Below are 19,527 nucleotides of genomic sequence, written 5' to 3' on the forward strand. Positions count from 1 at the left end.
TAATGGACTAAGAGGCAGCGCGTGCCAGATCTTCGTTATTTTATAAAAGCTGAAAGTTTCTCTGTGTATATACTTTGACGTAAGATTTTTTGCACCTTTATTACTTGTTATCTCCCAAAGCTACCATGATCCAAATAAACATCCAAACAAATTTTCCTCCCAGTATTGGGGACAAAACACAGACAAACTTCCATCTTTTATAAAATAACGAAGGTCTGGCACGCGCTGCCTCTTAGTCCATTAATACGCACGCGCTGGCTCTCTATAAGTAATTGTGGCTTAAAAATGTTTCACTATTTAATAGTGAATTGATATTGATTGAGTTAATTCAATAAATAAATTACTTTTGTACAATTTACACATATTGTGTGAACTATTAATGAGGGCTACCCTGGGCTACCGTTTTTAGGCGCACCGAATGGTGCCACTGACATGTGAGGTAGTTTGGCGTGAAACAAGATTTAAAGAAAAGAAAATTATTTCACATACACCAATAAAATATAATACTTGTTTTGTTAGTAGCAATGTCTTTGTGGCCAGTGCAGATTAAGATAATCAGTAATATCAAAATAAGTAGGTATTAAAAGTAAAACACTAAAAAGTAGGTACAGTACGCGGAAAAAAATAATGCACATCGACCTTTAGAAAGAGAGCGGTTCTGTAGAGCATTGTCTCTGTCTTTGAGACCGACAAAACGTCACGAAGGTATGAATAATAGAGACAACGCTCTACTAACCCGAAATCTCATTCTAAAGGTCGATGTACATTATTTTCTGCCGCGTAGTGTAGGTAGGTACCTATAGCACGCGACAGGTCGAGATGGCAATCGGGGTGGGGACGCCTCACGCCCCGATGCGGTATAGCGCGAGTGACGTGCGGGTGTGCGTGGCATCCCCCCCGCCTCATACCCCAATTGCTATCTCGACCTGTCGCGTACTATAGAATATATTTTTAGGGACATAATATGTCTAAACCTCGCTCCATACTAGCTCCGACTTCTAGTGGTAAAAATTAAAGCGCGGCAGCCCTCATTGATTTGCAATAATTACTTATAGTACATTAAAATTAACTAAGACTTTTAGAATTTACGGCGTGTTATTTATATATTTCTGAACTCAAAAACCTAGAGCATCGATTTTTTTTTGTGTAAGTTATAATATTTGATATAGGACTTAAGTATTATTAGTAAGTGTTTTACGTCCACATTATTTTTTTCCAATACCTAATAGTTGGAAAAATCTACGATTTATTAAATTATATCAGTGGGATTGTTACTATCTAATGTCAGTCTTTTGTTACAATAAAAATGGTGGATGAAAACGGTATAATCATAGCACTGGAAGGATTCACAACGAGAAAGTCTTATTTTTAAAGAATCTTAGCTCTTTTTGAGTTTCCCTACGTTTGGATGCATAACATACGTATTGGATAGAGCTCTAGGAGTGTGAGTTTCAGAACCGGGCAATGCTGGCAGTTTATCTGTTGGATTTCGTATCAATATTTTTTTCTGAGGCCCGGTTACTACACGCTTAGCATTTATTTCATGTTTATTCTTAAGATCTATGTTATCGGTGGTGATTTGTGCAGACTTTGCACTTTTTTTGTCACTTTCACAGTCACTGCCTGTTTGTTTAACTAATTTTGTGGCACCAAAAGCTTTAGTTTGTTTTAATAACGATCGGTCATTACACAATGCAGCAATAAGTGGCAAATCCAAGTTTTTACTTTTTTCTCTGAGAGTTTTTATATCTAAATCACAATTAGAAGGTTTTACTTTAATTACACTGTTATCACTATTAGACGTGCTACCATTTGGTCCTTTTAATTCCTTCAAATGAGAAGGAATTTTTTTCTTGTGTTCATAAGGCGGCGGTGGCGGTGGTGGCGGCGGTGGCGGCATTCGCCTTGTTTTTATTCGTGGCGGATCCTTAATGCTGAGTATATTTTCATGCGACTTTGTTCGAACAAAACTTGGCTCCGACAAAATTGAAGTTCGTTCCAAATTTATAGAGTGGCTACTGACTGAGGTTCTACTTGTCATCGAGTACCAACTCGTTCGGTTGCCAGGCATTTGAATATAAGAGTCGGAAAGATTCTGTATTGATCCATACGTAGATGATGCGGATAAAGAAGTCGCCAGGTATGGCGTACTTCTATACTGTAAACCGCTTTTGTGCAAATTAGAAATTCGTGATTCTGTTATTTTATGATCTACATAATTTTGCTGCGATATAGATGGGTCTTGAAGCGGATAGTAGACGTAATCAACGTCACTATATAACTGTTGATGAAACATTGTGTTGTGCGGAGGCGGCGGCGGAGGCAGGCGCGACACCGGCGGGGGCGGCGGCAGCCGGGGTCGGCGAGGTGGTGGTGGCGGTGGAGGCAGTTTCATCATGGCAACTAGAACGTTTGAATCTATATGTGGTGCTATTTCTCTCGACGGTGAAAGATTATTACTCAGACCCTGTGCTAATTTAGATCTTCCAGCTCTACGACTAGATGCTTGATGTCTTTTAGATTTTTGAAAGCGGTGTTCCAAAACCATTGGACTAGCAAATGTACGTTCACCGGAAGCATTGACTTCTCCTGCCTCTGCTTTTAATATATTAATCATAGGCTTAGATGTTACAACTCTTGCTGGAACCTCTTCTTTTTTCTCAGGTTGTTTAGAACTATTAGATATTGATGTGCCGGGATAAGCAGGTGGTGACTTAGGCGGTACTGCTGCGTGAGATGAAAGCGTGAGATGCTTATATTCATATGGCGGCGGAGGTTTATCAGGACATGTAGGAATAACTGGTACCTCATCATCTAAATTCAATATATTAGGAAGAGACAAATTCAAACCTTTGCGGCTATCGATTCTTGTTGGTGGAGTTGGGGGTCGGTCGAAGAACGAATTATTCGGATAGTTATCGTCTGATGGAGCCGTGTCTTCATGACCTTGAAGGTAACTGTCGCCGGAAAAGGGTAATGGCAATCGTACATAGTCTGATACAGAATCGAAGGTGTCGCTCACTGATTGAGTTTTAGGATAAACACCTCTACCCACAATTAAATCGCTTAATTCACTTGCACTAAGTAAATTGTGTTTATGATCCGTTGGATCGCTTCCATCACCATGAAATGAAATAGCGCTGACATTAGAATTCGTACGTTCACGAAAAATATTTTCCTTGTCGTCGTGATCGACATCACAAAACTGAAGAGTGCCATCAACGCAGTCAGTATTAGTTAGAGGAACTGTTAATCTTAAACCTTTAGGTGAATGTTTTGACCTCTCAGACTTGTTTTTTAGTATGGATGATACACTGTCAAAATCGGCTAAATCGTTTTCCTGCGATATTTCATAACTGGCGTAATGCGATCCACTATATTCTGTTCGGCTTTCCTCGGAATGAGCATACAATTTTGAACGAGCTGTTAATTCAGAGCTACCCATCGTGTAAACACCACTTGTTTCACTAGACGCAGCTGCTGTGACTGGTTGTCCTAGACCGTCATATAGTGCGGATGCTGTGTCTTGAGTATATAATCCTTCTGTCCCAACATTACTGTTGTCACTTAGAATGGAATTTTGTGCAGTATGACTATATCCTAGTTCTAAACTGCTCGAATTTGATACTCTACTAAGAGTGCTTAAGCCGCCACGTTTTAGTATAACAGTGCTACATGAAGAAGAACATTGTGATCCGGTACATTTTAATTTATTTGAAATTGGACTGTCTGTTAATTTTTCCACCCCAATGCTTGGTTCGGGTAAAGAACCCGACTCATCTGTTTGATTGACTGAATTTTGTCCTACTTCTAATGCAGTTTCATATTTAGAAACGTTTTCATCGTCTTTGCTTTTTTTAATTCGCATTTTACATTTCTGTTGCTGGGCTGAAGACGATTTATTTAATGATTGTACTTCTTGAGGAATACATCGAATCATATAGGAATTAGAGTAATCTAATAAATGAGCAAAGGCTAAGCTTTCAGTGGATGGAGCTGGGGGTGAGTCAATCATTATCTCTAATTCATCTTCTGATTGCACTCTGTCGCTAACGATACCAGATGTTGTATTAGAGCTTGTGGAGGATATAAGAGATATTCTCTGTTCTTTTTTGTTTTGACAATATTGAGAGGTGAATGACTTTGAGTAGCTGAAACAGTTTTTTCGTTCATCCTCTTCTTTTTTAAGAATTTCATTTAATTTAGATGCAATTTTCATAGAAAACTGATGTGTCTCTTTACACAAAGCAAATAAGTATTTACATTTTTCTTCACTTGATGAATACAGTGTGATTTTCCCTTCTTCTGTTCTTATTTCAAACTTTTTTCTATCAAAACTAAGTTTGCCTATAGAACTCCATATGAAATTTGATGTAGGACCGTTATCAGGTAGTATCTTAATACCTTTAGCTGTGACAAGAAGCCACATGGTTCCTGGTTCGGATTCTGTTTTAGACTGTTTCAGTCGATATCGATGAGAGTTTATCGTATCTGGTAGAAGGCAAACCTCACGAATAAATCTGATTTCTGCATCTGATTTTGTAAGGCCGCGATGTTCACGATGACAAGCACGTATAGCAGCTGATACCCAATCACCTGTGAGTGAGGGCGGTACCAATTCTTCCACCTTAAAATATTCATGATCCTCATAAGCCTCTTCATCACCATATTTAGCTTGTAATGCTACTCCAATCAGCAGTAAAAGTATTTCTGCGGGTAACGCATCTCTTGTCCGTATGTTTTCAAGCAATTGAAGGAAGTATAAATGGCGCCCAATGTCATCATGCAATAATAATGGACTTTCTACATAATATTGAATTACCAGATGAAGTTCCAACAGGGGTTTCCCGTTTGCGTCTAAGCCCTGAAAAAAAAGGAGAAATACATTTTTATATGCAGTTTATCTATTATAATCTTTACATAGTATAAAATAAAGTCGCTTCCCGCTGTCTGTATGTATGTATGTATGAACGCGTAGATCTTTTAAACTAAGCAACGGATTTTAATGCGGTTTTCGACAGTAGATAGAGTGATTCAAGAGGAAGGTGTAGAGGTATAGTTTAAGTCTCAAAAAATTAGAGATCCCTAGGAAAATTGAAATCTCACTGACACCACATTAGTATCTACACTGCACCCATGCGAAGCCGGGGCGGGTCGCTAGTATATAATAAAAGGAAAAGCTGACTGACTGACGAATTTCGCACAGCTTAAACTACTGGACGGATTGGGCTGAAATTTGGCATGCAGATATGACAAAGACATCCGCTAAGAAAGGATTTTTCAAAATTCAATCCCTAAGAGGGGGTAAAATAGAGGTTTGAAATTTATGAAGTCCACGCGGACGAAGGCATAAGCTAGTTAACAAATAAGGTCGTAATTAACTTCTCTCATGTTCAAAACTTACATGCGTATGTGAAGATCTCCAGCTCTTTGGCGCATATTTTGAAAGTTTACTTTCTAAATCAACGAACAAGTATTCGCCGTCTGAAAAACAAAGAAGTCCTGTTAGTAAAATAAAAATAAAAATGATAATAACGCATCGATTGAAAGCTCATTCATCAAAATCGCTTATTAAGTTTTGGTGCTACGGTGGAACATACATAAATACATATGACGGCAGGGCCGTCGATAATACTCGTTTTAAATAGATTGCTCATTGAACATTGCATCATCCTACCGTCATCTTGAGCCAATAAAAACGAATGCGCGGTACGAAGCAAAATATTATTCATTTGGCTTCGGCCAGAGGCAGTTCTCCGTGAACACTATGTGTGTCGTACAATTTGCATAAGGCAAATGTGATTGTTGTAGTTGTTGTGTTAATTGAACTAATTGTGGTGTGCTAAGTTAGCTGGTTGGTCTAGGACTGGTATGGGGATGGATTGGAGCCGGTAGCTAGGTAGGGACTTAGCTAGTGTTACTTAGGGTTTGTCTAGTCTCATAGGAGACGTTGTTATCATGACTCATTATTATTGAGGGTAGGTATAGTTGAGGGTAGTTAGTGATATCTTTCGTAGTAGTGCAAGAATATTGTTAATGCGCCCACGAAGACTCTGTTAATCTAATATGTTGTAATCCTGACTTATACGTCTTAATCATTATCATCATTATCTTTTAAAGGCTTTCAGTCTTTCCTACACATACACATTAAATAGACCGCTAAATCATAACTCTTCCTTTTGGCTTTACCGTAGTTGGGTTAAAATCGCTTATGAAAAGCTTTTTCAAGATCAATTACAAAAAAAATTAAAACAGACTTCGATACACAAACACTAAAAATTGAAAAATAATTAAATTTATTACCGAATATATTATGTATACAAGAGTTGATATAGTTCCATAATAATATTTTTTGGTGCCGGTGCCAATTAGCTTCAGCTGCGCGAATCGTCTAGACTTCGAACTTTTATGAGACTCCACAATGGCACCTCATTGGCACCGACCCCAAAAAATATTATTATGGAACTATATCAACTCTTGTTACACAATATATTCGGTAATAAATTAAATTATTTTTCAATTTTTAGTGTTTGTGTATCGAAGTCGGTTTTTATTTTTTTTGTAAAAAAAAATTATTTCACAATTTTTAGTGGCCCCATGGTACAAGAGTTGATATAGTTCCATAATAATATTTTTTGGTGCCGGTGCCAATTAGCTTCAGCTGCGCGAATCGTCTAGACTTCGAACTTTTATGAGACTCCACAATGGCGCCTCATTGGCACCGACCGACCCCAAAAAATATTATTATGGAACTATATCAACTCTTGTTACACAATATATTCGGTAATAAATTAAATTATTTTTCAATTTTTAGTGTTTGTGTATCGAAGTCGGTTTTTATTTTTTTTTGTAAAAAAAAATTATTTCACAATTTTAAGTGGCCCCATGGTATTAAAATATGCTATGCCTGGTTAAAAATCTACTGTTTACTAAGCTATTACACTGATCGCGAGCAATTTACTCTTATCCGTTGAGGAGTTCCATTATCTATCTTCGCAGATGTTCATCAGATCTTCACCAAATTTAAATGGGACCAACTTTGAAGTGTACCCTTTCAAACAAAAAAAGAATTTTCAAAATCAGTCCAGGCGTCTTCGAGTAATCGGGGAACATAATTGAGAACCTCCTCCTTTTTTTGAAGTCGGTTAAAAAAGAAAGTTTTTCCATGAGTGGTTCTAAAAGTTAGTATGTTAGGGTATCAGTCAATGTAGAAACTGTACTGAACGACTACTTACTTTGCATGATTGCTAAACCAAACAGTTCGGTATCGATCATGCCCAAAAGCTGTGAGTGCGCGTGAGCCAAAGTCTTCAATTCCTTGACCCTTGCCTTCGCTTCCACGACGAAGTGAAGTGGCTGTGGCTGGCCGGGCATGCGCAGGGCCAGGAGGCGTGCGCCCGCGCCTAGCGGACGCGTCTCCCCGCCCAACGGCCCTCGAACCGAACACAGAGCGCGCATATCGCATCTCGAGACGTCTATTGCTCTCCCTGTAACAACATTATAAAGATAAATTAATATGTTTTACCCAATCTCCATCTGCATCAGGGTGCACTGTTAGCGAGTGAGGGGAACATAGACTTCTTATAGGTTTTATTTTTTTATTTTATTGGTTTGCCAACAGATTATTATAATTGATTTTGGCAGTCTATATGTATTTATTTTATTTTATTTTATTTTATTAAATTATTTATGTGTGATCCACTTTAGCAGCTGAACTACTGGGCCGATTTTGATGAAGGATATGTCATTTGTTTCGCTGTTATAGTCCGGGTGCCATAGGCTATATTTTATACGAATAAAATTGATCTGACGGATGTTACATCCAGAAAAGTGGGGGTCTCCAAAAATTTTTTTTTGCTATTGGGATGCCAAATGAAAGAGGAAAAAATAATGAGTTCTTAGTTCAATGACTGGAGAGAACATTTTATCCCGGAATAAAGAGAAGACGGAGGACGGAGGTATTTAATCTAGTTCGTTTATGTTACAAATCAGTGTTCGCCAAATAATTATAGGTTACAAATATACATAATATTATGCACCTAGTAAACCAAAAGGTGGTACCTACCCTACATGTACTTTAGTTAGGAAGGAATGTCGGGTCTCGGGATCTGCACCATCTGTGCATTCCACTCTTCTTTTTTCTTCGTATACAATTGCTTTTTTGCTACCTGCAGTGCAGCTTTCAAACTAGGTACATTGTATCGCGTAGAGCTGTTATTTTGGAAATATTTTGCCACCCTATTAATGAAAAATTCCTGATAGTGTTTTTCAATTCAATAAGAATTTTAATTCTAGACTATTAAATATATGTATGTATATGTATTTAAAAACCTATCTCCATAATAAGCACCTACCCAATCAGGACAAAACCCAATTTTTTAAAAATTTCATTTGCGTACCTAATACATTCGCAATCTGCATAGCTTTGATATTACTTGATATTGAATGTTTACATAATATAGCTACTTACTCTATCGACATCGATTTCATTAGCCGATCAAGTAAATAGATGTTTTTATTCATTACTAGGCAGCTCTTAGGTAGCTATTATCCGTGGTTTTGCTCGCATGTCTCAAGAGAAGGTTCAGTTCAATTCAGGTTTTTGAAGTCATGGTTACTTTTTAGGGTTCTGTACCTCAAAAGGAAAAAGGTACCCTTATAGGATCACTTTGTCGTGTGTCTGTCTGTCCGTGTCGTGTCTGTCAAGAAAAGCTATAGGGTACTTCCCGTTGACCTAGAATCATGAAATATGGTAGATAGGTACCTAAGTCTTATAGCTACCTAACACAAGTAAAGGAATAAATCCAGAAACCGTAAATTTGTGGTTACATCATAACAAAAAAAAAAATGTGTTTATGAACAAATAATTAGTATTTTCAATCTTCAAAGTAAGATACAAAGGTACATATATTTTTGAAGTTATGAAAATCGGCGTTCAGGTATTCTGGGTTTCGTGCCTTAGAGTGAGTAGATAAGTGAGGCCTTTTGCAGCGGGAAATTTCTGATTTCATGAGAAACCAGAAAATTCACACGAACGAAGTCGCGGGCAATCACTAGTATAAGACAAATAAACAAATGTATATTTTCCAAACCAAATTATATCTTGTTTTGCAACATTCCTAGGCTACTTGCAGTAGGTAGGCTAACAACCTGTTTTGTTATTTACTTTATATTCAGCAAATATATATATAAATATATTTTAAAAATCAATGAAACTAACTTACTAACTTTTTTGGAATCTAGTATCACGGGTTTGAATCAAAAAACTAGACGCGAGCGAATATGACGCGAATAAAATTCATCGCATCCGGTAAGTACCTCTGCGGCTCTTCAGCTCTTGATAGCCATAAGAACATGTTTTTGTAGGGTTTCTAAGTTTTTGATTTATTACTGTAGTCATGTAATGTGACAATCTACATATACTTGAGTAAGTGAGTAGGTAGGTACAAATTACAATAAAACTAACTGGACGAATAAATATATATTTTGAAACCGTACGGTATATAAATGACATATCAAATGATAAAAAGGGTCGAGTCTCAAACAAGAATGTTATTTGTATAAATATTTATTTTAAAATAGTTGTAAAGTTATTGTTAAAGTAACTTCCCGCCTTCCCCTATCTCAGTAACTACTGAGCCTAAAATATTGAAAATAAACCAGACAATAGTTCTTTACCTATAGCAATCTACAGGTAAAACCACAGGAAAACCTGTAAAAAATCTATAGGTAGTCTTAACCTAGCAAATCTCTCAATATTGTGCGTACAAGACATATAGTACGCGACAGGTCGAGATGACAATCGGGAAGGGAACGCCCCGCACATTCGCACAGCCCCTGCGGGTGTGCGGGGCGTCCCCCCGCCTCATACTCCAACTGCTATCTCAACCTGTTGCCGACTATACCTACCTATGTACATAACTTACTAACAAAAAAATTATACAATGAACCAAAAGCTTAATTTGCTGTAATCCGCTGAAACATGTCGAATCTGCATGGTGCAACATGCAGCATGCAGGGCGGGCGGTTCATTTCGCATGCTGCATGTTGCACCATACAGATTCGACCTGTTTCAGCGGATTATAGCAAAATAAGCTTTTGGTTCATTGTATATCATGGACTTCCGCAAAGTAACGCCTGCTTCTATACAATTTTTTTTTAAATAAACATATTTTCTTATATTATACCCACCTACCTATTTACTTGGAAATGGAACCCAAAATCCAAATTCATAAAAAAATTAATCATACAAATAGGTACATAGATAAATTGTTGTTTTGTTGTTCTAGACCTTAAACTAAGCCAGAAATATCTATTTATTGTTATTTGCAAAATAACAATAAATAAGATCTTGATGAAGGTTGTACTGTCAATTAGGTTTCATAACTTCTGATGAATAGTTTCGGGCATGGAGGACAGAACCTTCTCACCGGGTAACAGCAAATCACTAGCGATCAGCGTTATAACAGCTTAGAAAAAAGTAGACTTTTCTTTTAACCTACCTGCTATATATAATACGTAATAAAAAAATCGATTTCCAAAACCACTACAAAGTAAAAAATAACTTTTGTTTCTACATGTGTATGTATGTTGAAGTCTACTACCACTGGAATATCAAGCGACTAACGACAAGTGGGAACGGGCTGTTGCACAGAGGTAGACGTATACTAGTTTCGCTATGTCCGTCGCCCGTCCATCCGTATCGCGGTTTAGCTCATACTAGAAAGCTGTAATTTGGCATGGGGATCATACTCGTATTAATTACGCCGTCAACGTGGTACAATAAAAAAACCGGCCAAGTGCGTGGCGGGCCACGCGCAGTGTAGGGTTCCGTAGTCACAATTAACCTCGAAAAACAGATGTTACTCCTTAACCTGTGAACCCTACTTAGCCATACCAGTTTTCCTTTAAAATTGAATATAGGTAGGTATATACCTACTACTGCTGTGAATTTTTTCACGTTCCTATATACTACCATTTGGCTGATAGAGGAGGAGGAGGGGGGGGGGGGGGGGGACACACTTAACTCCAATAAAAATTAGCACTTTTAAAACATCATATTTTACAAACGAATCTAGAAATCGAGAAATGATGTTCCCACAACCCACAGTATTTTTAAAAGACGTACCTATTTAACGATATCCCACGCTATGGGGTAGACGAGAAAAAAAATTCATCCCCACTTTACATGTAAAGGAGCTAAAAAAATATATCACAATTTTATTTCACTACTTTGTTGGCTTGATTAATATTTATACCCATTCCAAATTACAGATTTCTAGCACTAATTGTCTCTTAGATGAACCGAGGAACGGACATGGCGAAACTATAAGGGTTCCTTGTTTACTACGGAACCCTAAAAATTAGGGTACCTCCCCCCTTCCTACACGTAAAGTCGGGATGAATTTTTCTTCTCTTATGGTGTGGGGATGGTTTGTTCAAAAATATTGGGGGGTGTGAAAACCATTTTTCGATTCAGGGATCCGTTTGCGAAATATTAAGCTGTAAGCTTTAAAAGGGCAATATGGTTTTGGATTCGGAAAGATACGGAATCCTCAGTACGTAAACCGGACACGCACGTGGCCGGTATTATTTTGTTGTAATAAATGCGCGATAGTTTGTGATGGCGGTCGCGCGCTCGCGGGGCGGGGAACCGGTCGGGTGCGCCCGCGCGACGGAGCGGCGGCCGGCGCGGCGCGGGGGCGCTACGTAAGCGCGGTAGCAGGCAGCAGCGGTCGGCGACGCGAGGAATGCGGACGACCTTCAGATGCCGAGCGCCCCTCCCCGTACGCCAGCCGCATCTTGCGTCCTCGCATACCTATGGACGTCGTTGCCTCCACTTTTCGACATCTCGCCACCACTTTTGACACTCGCACATTGTTATTATGACGATTATAAACGGAATTTTGGGGAACCTTTGAAGAGCGAGTTTCACATGTAGATAGGTATCTACATGTGAAACTCGCTCTTTCTACTACATACCTGTCTACTTTCATTTCCTTAGATTATAATCTGGCTTTTATCAATAGGTATCTATTGCAGAATATTTATTGTTATTCTATTAGAATAGGTAGGTAACTAGATGATAGAAACATCTGTGTGTGCTTTTGTAATATTCATTGGGCTCTTAATAGGCAAGGTAGGTATTGTCACCCTGTTAAACTTTGCAACTCCACAAATTCACCGAAAACCGGCTTCCTTACCCTACCTTGCGATGCGATGTCTAGCTCGGAAATGAATAAAATCTACTTAGTTTAAAATATGTTCGTCATTATATTGTACCTATAGAGTATAGAACCCTAAAAGAGCGAGGCCCGACTCTCACTTGGCGAATTGGTTATTTAACCGAGGAGGTTATCAATCCGACCGACCGATAGCTATTATACCTACCTACCAGTGGCGTGCACTGGGTTTGAAGCCAGGGTATGCATTAGTTAGGTAGGAACCGGTTTACTGGCAGGTCATAATGAAAAATATGCATTGAGCTATTACAACTGGGGTAAGCAGTGCATTTATGCCTCTATGACCTGCACGCCACTGCTACCTACGCACAGAAACAGAATAAGGACCTAAGTACAGAAAGACGTATTATTTACTAGATTTATTATTAGTATTAGTAGATTTAGTATTTATTTAGTAGATAGATACTTACCATATTATGTTAGTACCTACTACCTACCTAGGTAGCTGTAGAGGTAATTTACTTATTAATATGTTTCTTCGATTTCTACTGGATAAACCTCTTAGTTAAATGGCTGCCAGGAGTAATTAAAGAAATTGTAAAAAAGAAAGTAGGTAATCAGATAATCAATGTTTCGTTCAATACGTAGACGTAGATAGATCATACGGCACGTGGTACCTACAAGCATTGTGCCTGATGGCTGATGGGACGTCACACTGACGTCAGCGATAGAGCCTTTCTTGACGATATGGATTAAATTAATGCTTACACAATGATTGACGTAATTTTTAACATTTCTTTACTACATCCGCATACAAAGATGTTTCACCTTTCTATGTGATATTTAAATCTTGAACCAAAGAAAATTGCTTCTTACACGAAGGTTCTAAGTATCACATTGAAAATCAGATTTTTCCCACGTCTGTCTCGAATTCTAGATATTTGAATGCCTGTCGGACTTTTGAACAATTTTATTACGTATAAGTCCCGCAAATTGCTATTGCGCTGGAACCATGTCTCATTAACATCGAAATGACGTCAATTTGACATCATTTGACGTACATTTAAGTAAAAATATCATCAACTCGAAACTTCAGTCTAGTGCTGACGACACTAAAATGACGGCCACGCGCATTAGCAAGTTAAGGGACTTATAAATATGTAGTTATGTACTATAATATGAAGTGCATAAGCCTGTTTACTATGCCTTCAGTTCTTACCAATCTATAGGTACCTATTATGTATTAAGTAAGTATAGCACCTAATGTGTATCCCAAATTTATCCGTAAAGCATCTTCAAAGAGTCGTCCGTATTTTATACGCCTCACATCAGACCGCATTCCGGCGAAACTAGTCAGAAAAACCATACCGAGTCAAAACTAGTTTTGATAATAATTAGCTGATGTGCTGCTATTTTATATCGCAAGTGATTCGTTGAGCTATTACTAGTGGCTCGCCCCGAACTTCAGACCGGTACGGTATCCCTTCCCGAAAGTTTTATAATGTTAACACTGCCATATTTATACCATATATATATATATATCTATTACCATTATTGTAAAGTTATGTCAAAAATACTGATAGGTACCCATTAAAAATGAAATAATTTCGTTTCTTTATAATAGTATTTGTTGTTCAAATACTTACAGGATATAACTGAAATTATACACACGTTTCAGTTTCTAATATGTATCTGTTTTTGACATAATATAGCGTCGAATTCAGCCCCTCATTTTTTTATGCAATATTCGGCTGAAGGCCATCAGTTTACATATTAGGATTATGTTTAAAGAAGTAATTACCTACGTTAAGTAATTCAAAGGCTGTGCCAGACGGACATGTCCAATTTCACTCAAAAATACTCGGAGATCTCGCTTCGCTCGGTCAATTAAACTCCATGTAACTTGAATAGTAAACATACCTAGTAAGGTGATAAGGTTTCTTGACAGACCCGACAGACGAACAGACAGACAGATAACGAAGTGATCTTATAAGGGTTCCTTTGGAGGTACGGAACCCTAAAAATGAAGAACTGGGGCAGTTATGCATGGTCTTTTAGTAAATCCCACTACTACAGGCTATGGTAATAGAGAGTAGACAATTTCGTAGCTGTGAGCTGTACCGATTTCAAAAATCTCCCAATCATATCATCGCTAACGATGGTCACTTATTGTGGTCGGCAAAGCTAACTTTCAGTGTCCGTACACGTCAAAAACTCTAGGTCAACAAAATTATAGAGATTCCAGACGTGGAAAACTGACTAGAAACCCCAAATGGTCCTGAAACTATCAGTCGGAGAGACATGGTCACGAAACAAAAAAAAAAGTTCTACATGGGTCCCTGGTGAACTGGTGAAGAAAAATTTTTGATGCTAACGATTTTGTCCGCGTGGATTCAGGTGTTCATAAATCCTGTAGAAACTCTTTCATTTTCCAAGATAAAAAGTAGCCTTTGTCACTCGTCTTTAACTATACCCATGCAAAAATCACGTCGATCCGTTGTAACACGATAGAAAGACCGAAAGAAACAAACAAACACTCTTTCGCATTGTTAATATTATGGATAGTGATATGTTACGCGATTTCTTAGTATAAAATGGAACACAAAAATGCTCCTCCTAAAAAGTAGGCCTTTTGTAACAGTGTCCTTATTCGTAGTGTACGACGATATTATATCCAAGCAGACGAAGTCGCAGGCATTATAAAATTGTGGAATCATGGTTCCCTTACGAATGGATAGTGATATGTTACGCGATTTCTTAGTATAAAATGGAACACAAAAATGCTCCTCCTAAAAAGTAGGCCTTTTGTAACAGTGTCCTTATTCGTAGTGTATGACAATATTATATCCAAGCAGACGAAGTCGCAGGCATTATAAAATTGTGGAATCATGGTTCCCTTACGAATAGTATACTTAACCTATACGGATATCTCTATCTCTATCTTCTCTATACCTAATAGGTATAAAAATAAATCACTAAATGTGTTGCTCATCGCAAATCTCGAGAACGGCTGAACCGATTTCGCTAATTCTTTTTTAGGGTTCCGTACCTCAAAACGGAACCCTTATAGGTTCACTTTGTTGTCTGTCTGTCTGTCAAGAAACCTACAGGGTACTTCCCGTTGACCTAGAATCATGAAATTTGGCAGGTAGGTAGATCTTATAGCTGACATTTTGGGAAAAATCTGAAAACCGTGAATAGGGTTAGACCACACAAAAAAAATTAAATTGTGGGCATGAACTAATAATTAGTCTTTTCAACTTTCGAAGTGAGTGACTATAATTACCTATCAAGTGGGGTATCATATGAAAGGTCTTCACCTGTACATTCTAAAACAGATTTTTATTTATTTTAATGCAGTTTTTGAATTATCGTGCAAAATGTCGAAATAATACGACTGTAGTACGGAACCCTCATTGCGCGAGCCTGACTCGCACTTGGCCGGTTTTTTATAATATTCCTTGAAGTACGAGGAAGGTTCTTACGGAGAGAAAAATATAATTCAATCCTCCCTCAATTTTCTATACTCCACCCGAGCGAAGCCGGGGCGGGCAGCTAGTCTCTATCTAAATAAACTAATCACGAAATCTTGAAGTACGAGGATGCACGGCTTACGGGGAGAAAAATTTAAAAAAAATCCTGAAAAAGAATTGACTGTTAGGCGGTACGAAGTTTGCCGGGGCAGCTAGTTAGGTATAGATATTACAATAGGTATTATTTAGCCACGTTCTGGCGTATTACGTGCAGGCTGCCTTTATTTACACAAACTCATTGCTATCAGAAGAATGCGGTCGCGCTCGCAACCATTCTGTAGCTAATGATTCATTTGCTTTATCAATAACTCTACTATATGTAGGTATATTATCTCACAAGTCACAGTGCTATATTATGTACTTAATTAAGTAATACCTATTTGGGCAATGGTGCTTAAACGTAAGTCGGTGATCGGTCAGGTTCTAATTAAGTGGGTCAAGTAGGAATAGGAAGTAAAAACTTACTATAGTCCGTACAAAATGACTTCTCACGCGCCATTTTAACTCTAGGGGTCAACTGTCATGCCAAAGTACGGTTCACATTTAAAATCTATACTCTATAGGTACCTATGTAGATTGTGTCTGTAATTTCGAAATAACTAGGTACCTACCTATCTTATATTAAGCTCATATGATTATTTGAACTAGGTAGATATACCATAACTGAATCTTTTAAGAATTATGTCTGTCTATCTGTTTGAACGGGCTAATCTTCGGAACGGCTGAACCTATTTTGACGAGACTTTCACATACAAGTAGAGAATTAAACAGGGAGTAACATAGGCTACTTTTTAATCGTCTTTCAAAAAAAGAGGAGTTGTGTTTTTCTACCTAGGTATGTACGCCGAAACCTCTCAGATTTCTGAACCGATTTGCGTAGTTTATTTTTTAATTGATAGAGAAACTTCGCAAGCTTGTTCCATAAAAAAATTGGATTCCAACTCCTCAATCCTGATGCTGCAGGGGATGATCATCTAAACCGATGAAAGTTAGAAACTATCGGTTATAAATTGATATTGGAGATAGGTGCCTACCAAGTAAAGACTATCGTTGAACTCGAGGACCCAATTCCTCAATAGGCTACTTTTATCCAGGAAAATCAAATAGTTCCCATGGGATTTTTAAAACCTAAATCCACGCGGACGAAGTCGCGGGCATCAGCTAGTCTATATATACATATAAAAGGATAAAAGGAAAAGGTGACGGACTGACTGACTGATCTATCGCCGCACAGCTCAAACTACTGGACGGATCGGGCTGAAATTTGGCATGCAGATAACAGATTGCAGATGGCTATTGTGACGGACATCCACTAAGAAAGGATTTTTGAAAATTAAACCCCTTAAATATGGGTTTGAAATTTGTTTAGTATACCCAGTATACCTACTTACCTAAATCTTTGTTAGATTGCATAGAAGATCGCTAACCTCAGACTTCCTGACTACCTACGACATACATATGTAGTAGGTAGGTACCTATAATAGTGCTAGTTTTGCAATACGAATTGAATGCATACCATTCGGTATTTAGCAGTTTGATTGGAGTCAAGTGTGGCTGCTGGGTGGTGGCAACTGGCAAGCAGTGGTGAGGAAGCGCGCGCGGGCACAGGGTCAGCGGCCGCAGCGCCGCGGTATCGGTGCGGGCGCGGAATTCGAGCTATGTGTATGAAATGAAAGTGGCCGCATCGTGAAAGCGCGCGCATCTACTGCGGCCGTCCAGGGCGTCGTTGACAAACACCTCACTCACCATTAATAAACAAATCCAAAGGCAGATCACAATGATATTAAACTCCGTAGTAAACCGCATCCATAGACACTTCACTTCACTGTACGCGCGATCTCTTGATCGTAGTTTTACGGCGCAACGACGCGACGGCGCGCATAATCTCTATAAGCGCATAGGAACGACTGAGGTGCGACTGAGTGAAGCGGGGCGAGGGCGCGTGGGTCGGTCGGCAAGGCATGAAGGCACGCGCGGGGCGCGCCGCGGCTTCGGCTCAGTGGAATGCGGCAAGATAGTGGCTCGGGTACCGACCGAGGCCCGCTGTAGGCTGGAGCATGGAGCATTGGAGTCTGCACGCGGGTATGGTCGTCAGTCGCGCCTCATGCGGTCTCTCCTGGAGTAAATGTATTCTATGCTCGTGCGGTAGCGGTGCAGAATGTAGATGCGTTGAATTGAAAAACGCGCGCGCGCGCGAATGTGTCTGGCCAAAAATTATGTAGGTATACTTAGGCAAAACTATATCGGTACCAAACCAGCATATTATCTTATAAATTCATATTTATTCATACTTACTACATAATAGGTATAATCTATCACTTGTGGGCAATAAAACTGTAATTCATAGATGATTTCTGTACCTACATTATTTGGTTGGTATGGTAGCTATGTATAATGTAGGTCTGTTCTGTCGGTATGTAAGTACCTACCTATTATGTAATTGCAAGTACTACACTACACCTACACTACTAGTGCCCCGTTTATCAAACGTTACAAGTCTTGTATTACAAGCGTTTCTCTTGTAAATTTGTGCATTTTTACAAGAATGCGTTTATCAAAACTACACTTGTAAACTACAAGCTACAAGTAATATCACTTGTAATACGAGTGTTTTTCACACTTGTATTTGTGGTTTTGTTCATCAAAAATGCCTTTGTAACTTGTAGCTTGTAACTTGTAACGAAAAAGTTGTAGAGCCTCCGTTGACTCTTAATTTATTTTACAAGTTGTATGCAAGTATGATATTGTATAAAAGAATAGGTAATTAAATTATCTAGTACCTAGTAGTAAATAGGTAAAATAACTATAAAATAATTCAAAGGTGTAATTTTATTAAACTTATCAAATGCTGCTCTTTTTAAATTTGACCAAAACGTGTCTCATGTACATACGAGTATGCTGGCATAATCTTTTCCGGCAGATACAAGTCCAAGCGACTGACATAGCAATAGTATCTCTTTCCACTCTGCTATTTTTTGGTCTTTAGATAATTTATCAGTAAATGCGCCAAATAAAATATCTTTTTTGTCACGAATTACTTAATTGAAGAATAATTGTAACTTTCGAATCAGATTTTGCCATTTTTTGCAGTTTAATTCGAATAGCGAAAATTTTTAAAGTCTATCTATTTTTCCAAATTTTAAGCCTAACCTTAATTGACGAAAAAGAATGTAATATTTTTAATTTAAACTTTTTGTGTAGGTACTTCCTGTTGATGTACCGAAATAGAATAAATAAAAGTAGGTAGGTAAATAAAATAAGAAGCAACAGGTTTTACAAATAGGTTATTTAACACAAAATTAAAATTATTTGAAAAAAAAAAATTATTTTTAACAATAACTTGACTAGTTATGGTACCGTAATTTCTATTTTATCGACATTTATTACGGTTGAAAAATTATTTTGCAATTTAGCAAAAATAAAGTGTTCTAAATTAAAAATACAAGTTCTACAAGTCTTGTAAAATCCTACAAGTCTTGTGAAATTATTTGATAAACATAATTTACAAGAGTTTGTAAAAAAGTTCTTGTAACTTGTAACTTGTGAGCTTGTAGACTTGTAATATTTGATAAACAGGGCACGTATCTATGTATTAGTAATAATAGGTATACTATGAAGTCGGAACTCGGAAGATAAGATGGTGCCCAACGACTTCGTCCCGTGAAAAGTTAGCAGACAAACAGAAGTCGCAATAAAGCAAAGATCATAGATTAATTATTATTGGTCTCGCTCCGCTGTAATACCTTGTTAGAGCAAGCTAGGCGTATAGAAAAGCTCTGAAGAGTGATAGAGATATAAACACAGTTTTTTGT

General features: G+C 38.0%; 1 protein-coding gene across 2 annotated transcripts; it reads right to left on the minus strand.

Moving 5' to 3' along the window:
- Positions 1-272: 272 nt before the first annotated feature.
- On the minus strand, positions 273-17,632 carry ex (FERM domain containing expanded). 2 transcript variants are annotated; one of them, XM_069500169.1, is made up of 4 exons: positions 17,462-17,632; positions 7,236-7,487; positions 5,405-5,484; positions 273-4,864 (listed from the first exon to the last, which is right to left on the minus strand). In XM_069500169.1, exons 2-4 carry the CDS (start codon positions 7,456-7,458, stop codon positions 1,379-1,381), a joined length of 3,789 nt encoding a protein of 1,262 aa, XP_069356270.1. In that variant the 5' UTR covers positions 7,459-7,487; positions 17,462-17,632; the 3' UTR covers positions 273-1,378. The 2 variants fall into 2 exon arrangements, with proteins under 2 accessions (XP_069356270.1, XP_034827081.1); XM_034971190.2 differs by lacking the exon at positions 17,462-17,632 and adding an exon at positions 17,232-17,394.
- Between the last annotated feature and the right edge of the window lie 1,895 nt (positions 17,633-19,527).

The sequence above is a fragment of the Maniola hyperantus genome, chromosome 8 (genome assembly GCF_902806685.2).
Source record: "Maniola hyperantus chromosome 8, iAphHyp1.2, whole genome shotgun sequence".
Classification (NCBI taxonomy): Eukaryota; Metazoa; Arthropoda; class Insecta; order Lepidoptera; family Nymphalidae; genus Maniola; species Maniola hyperantus.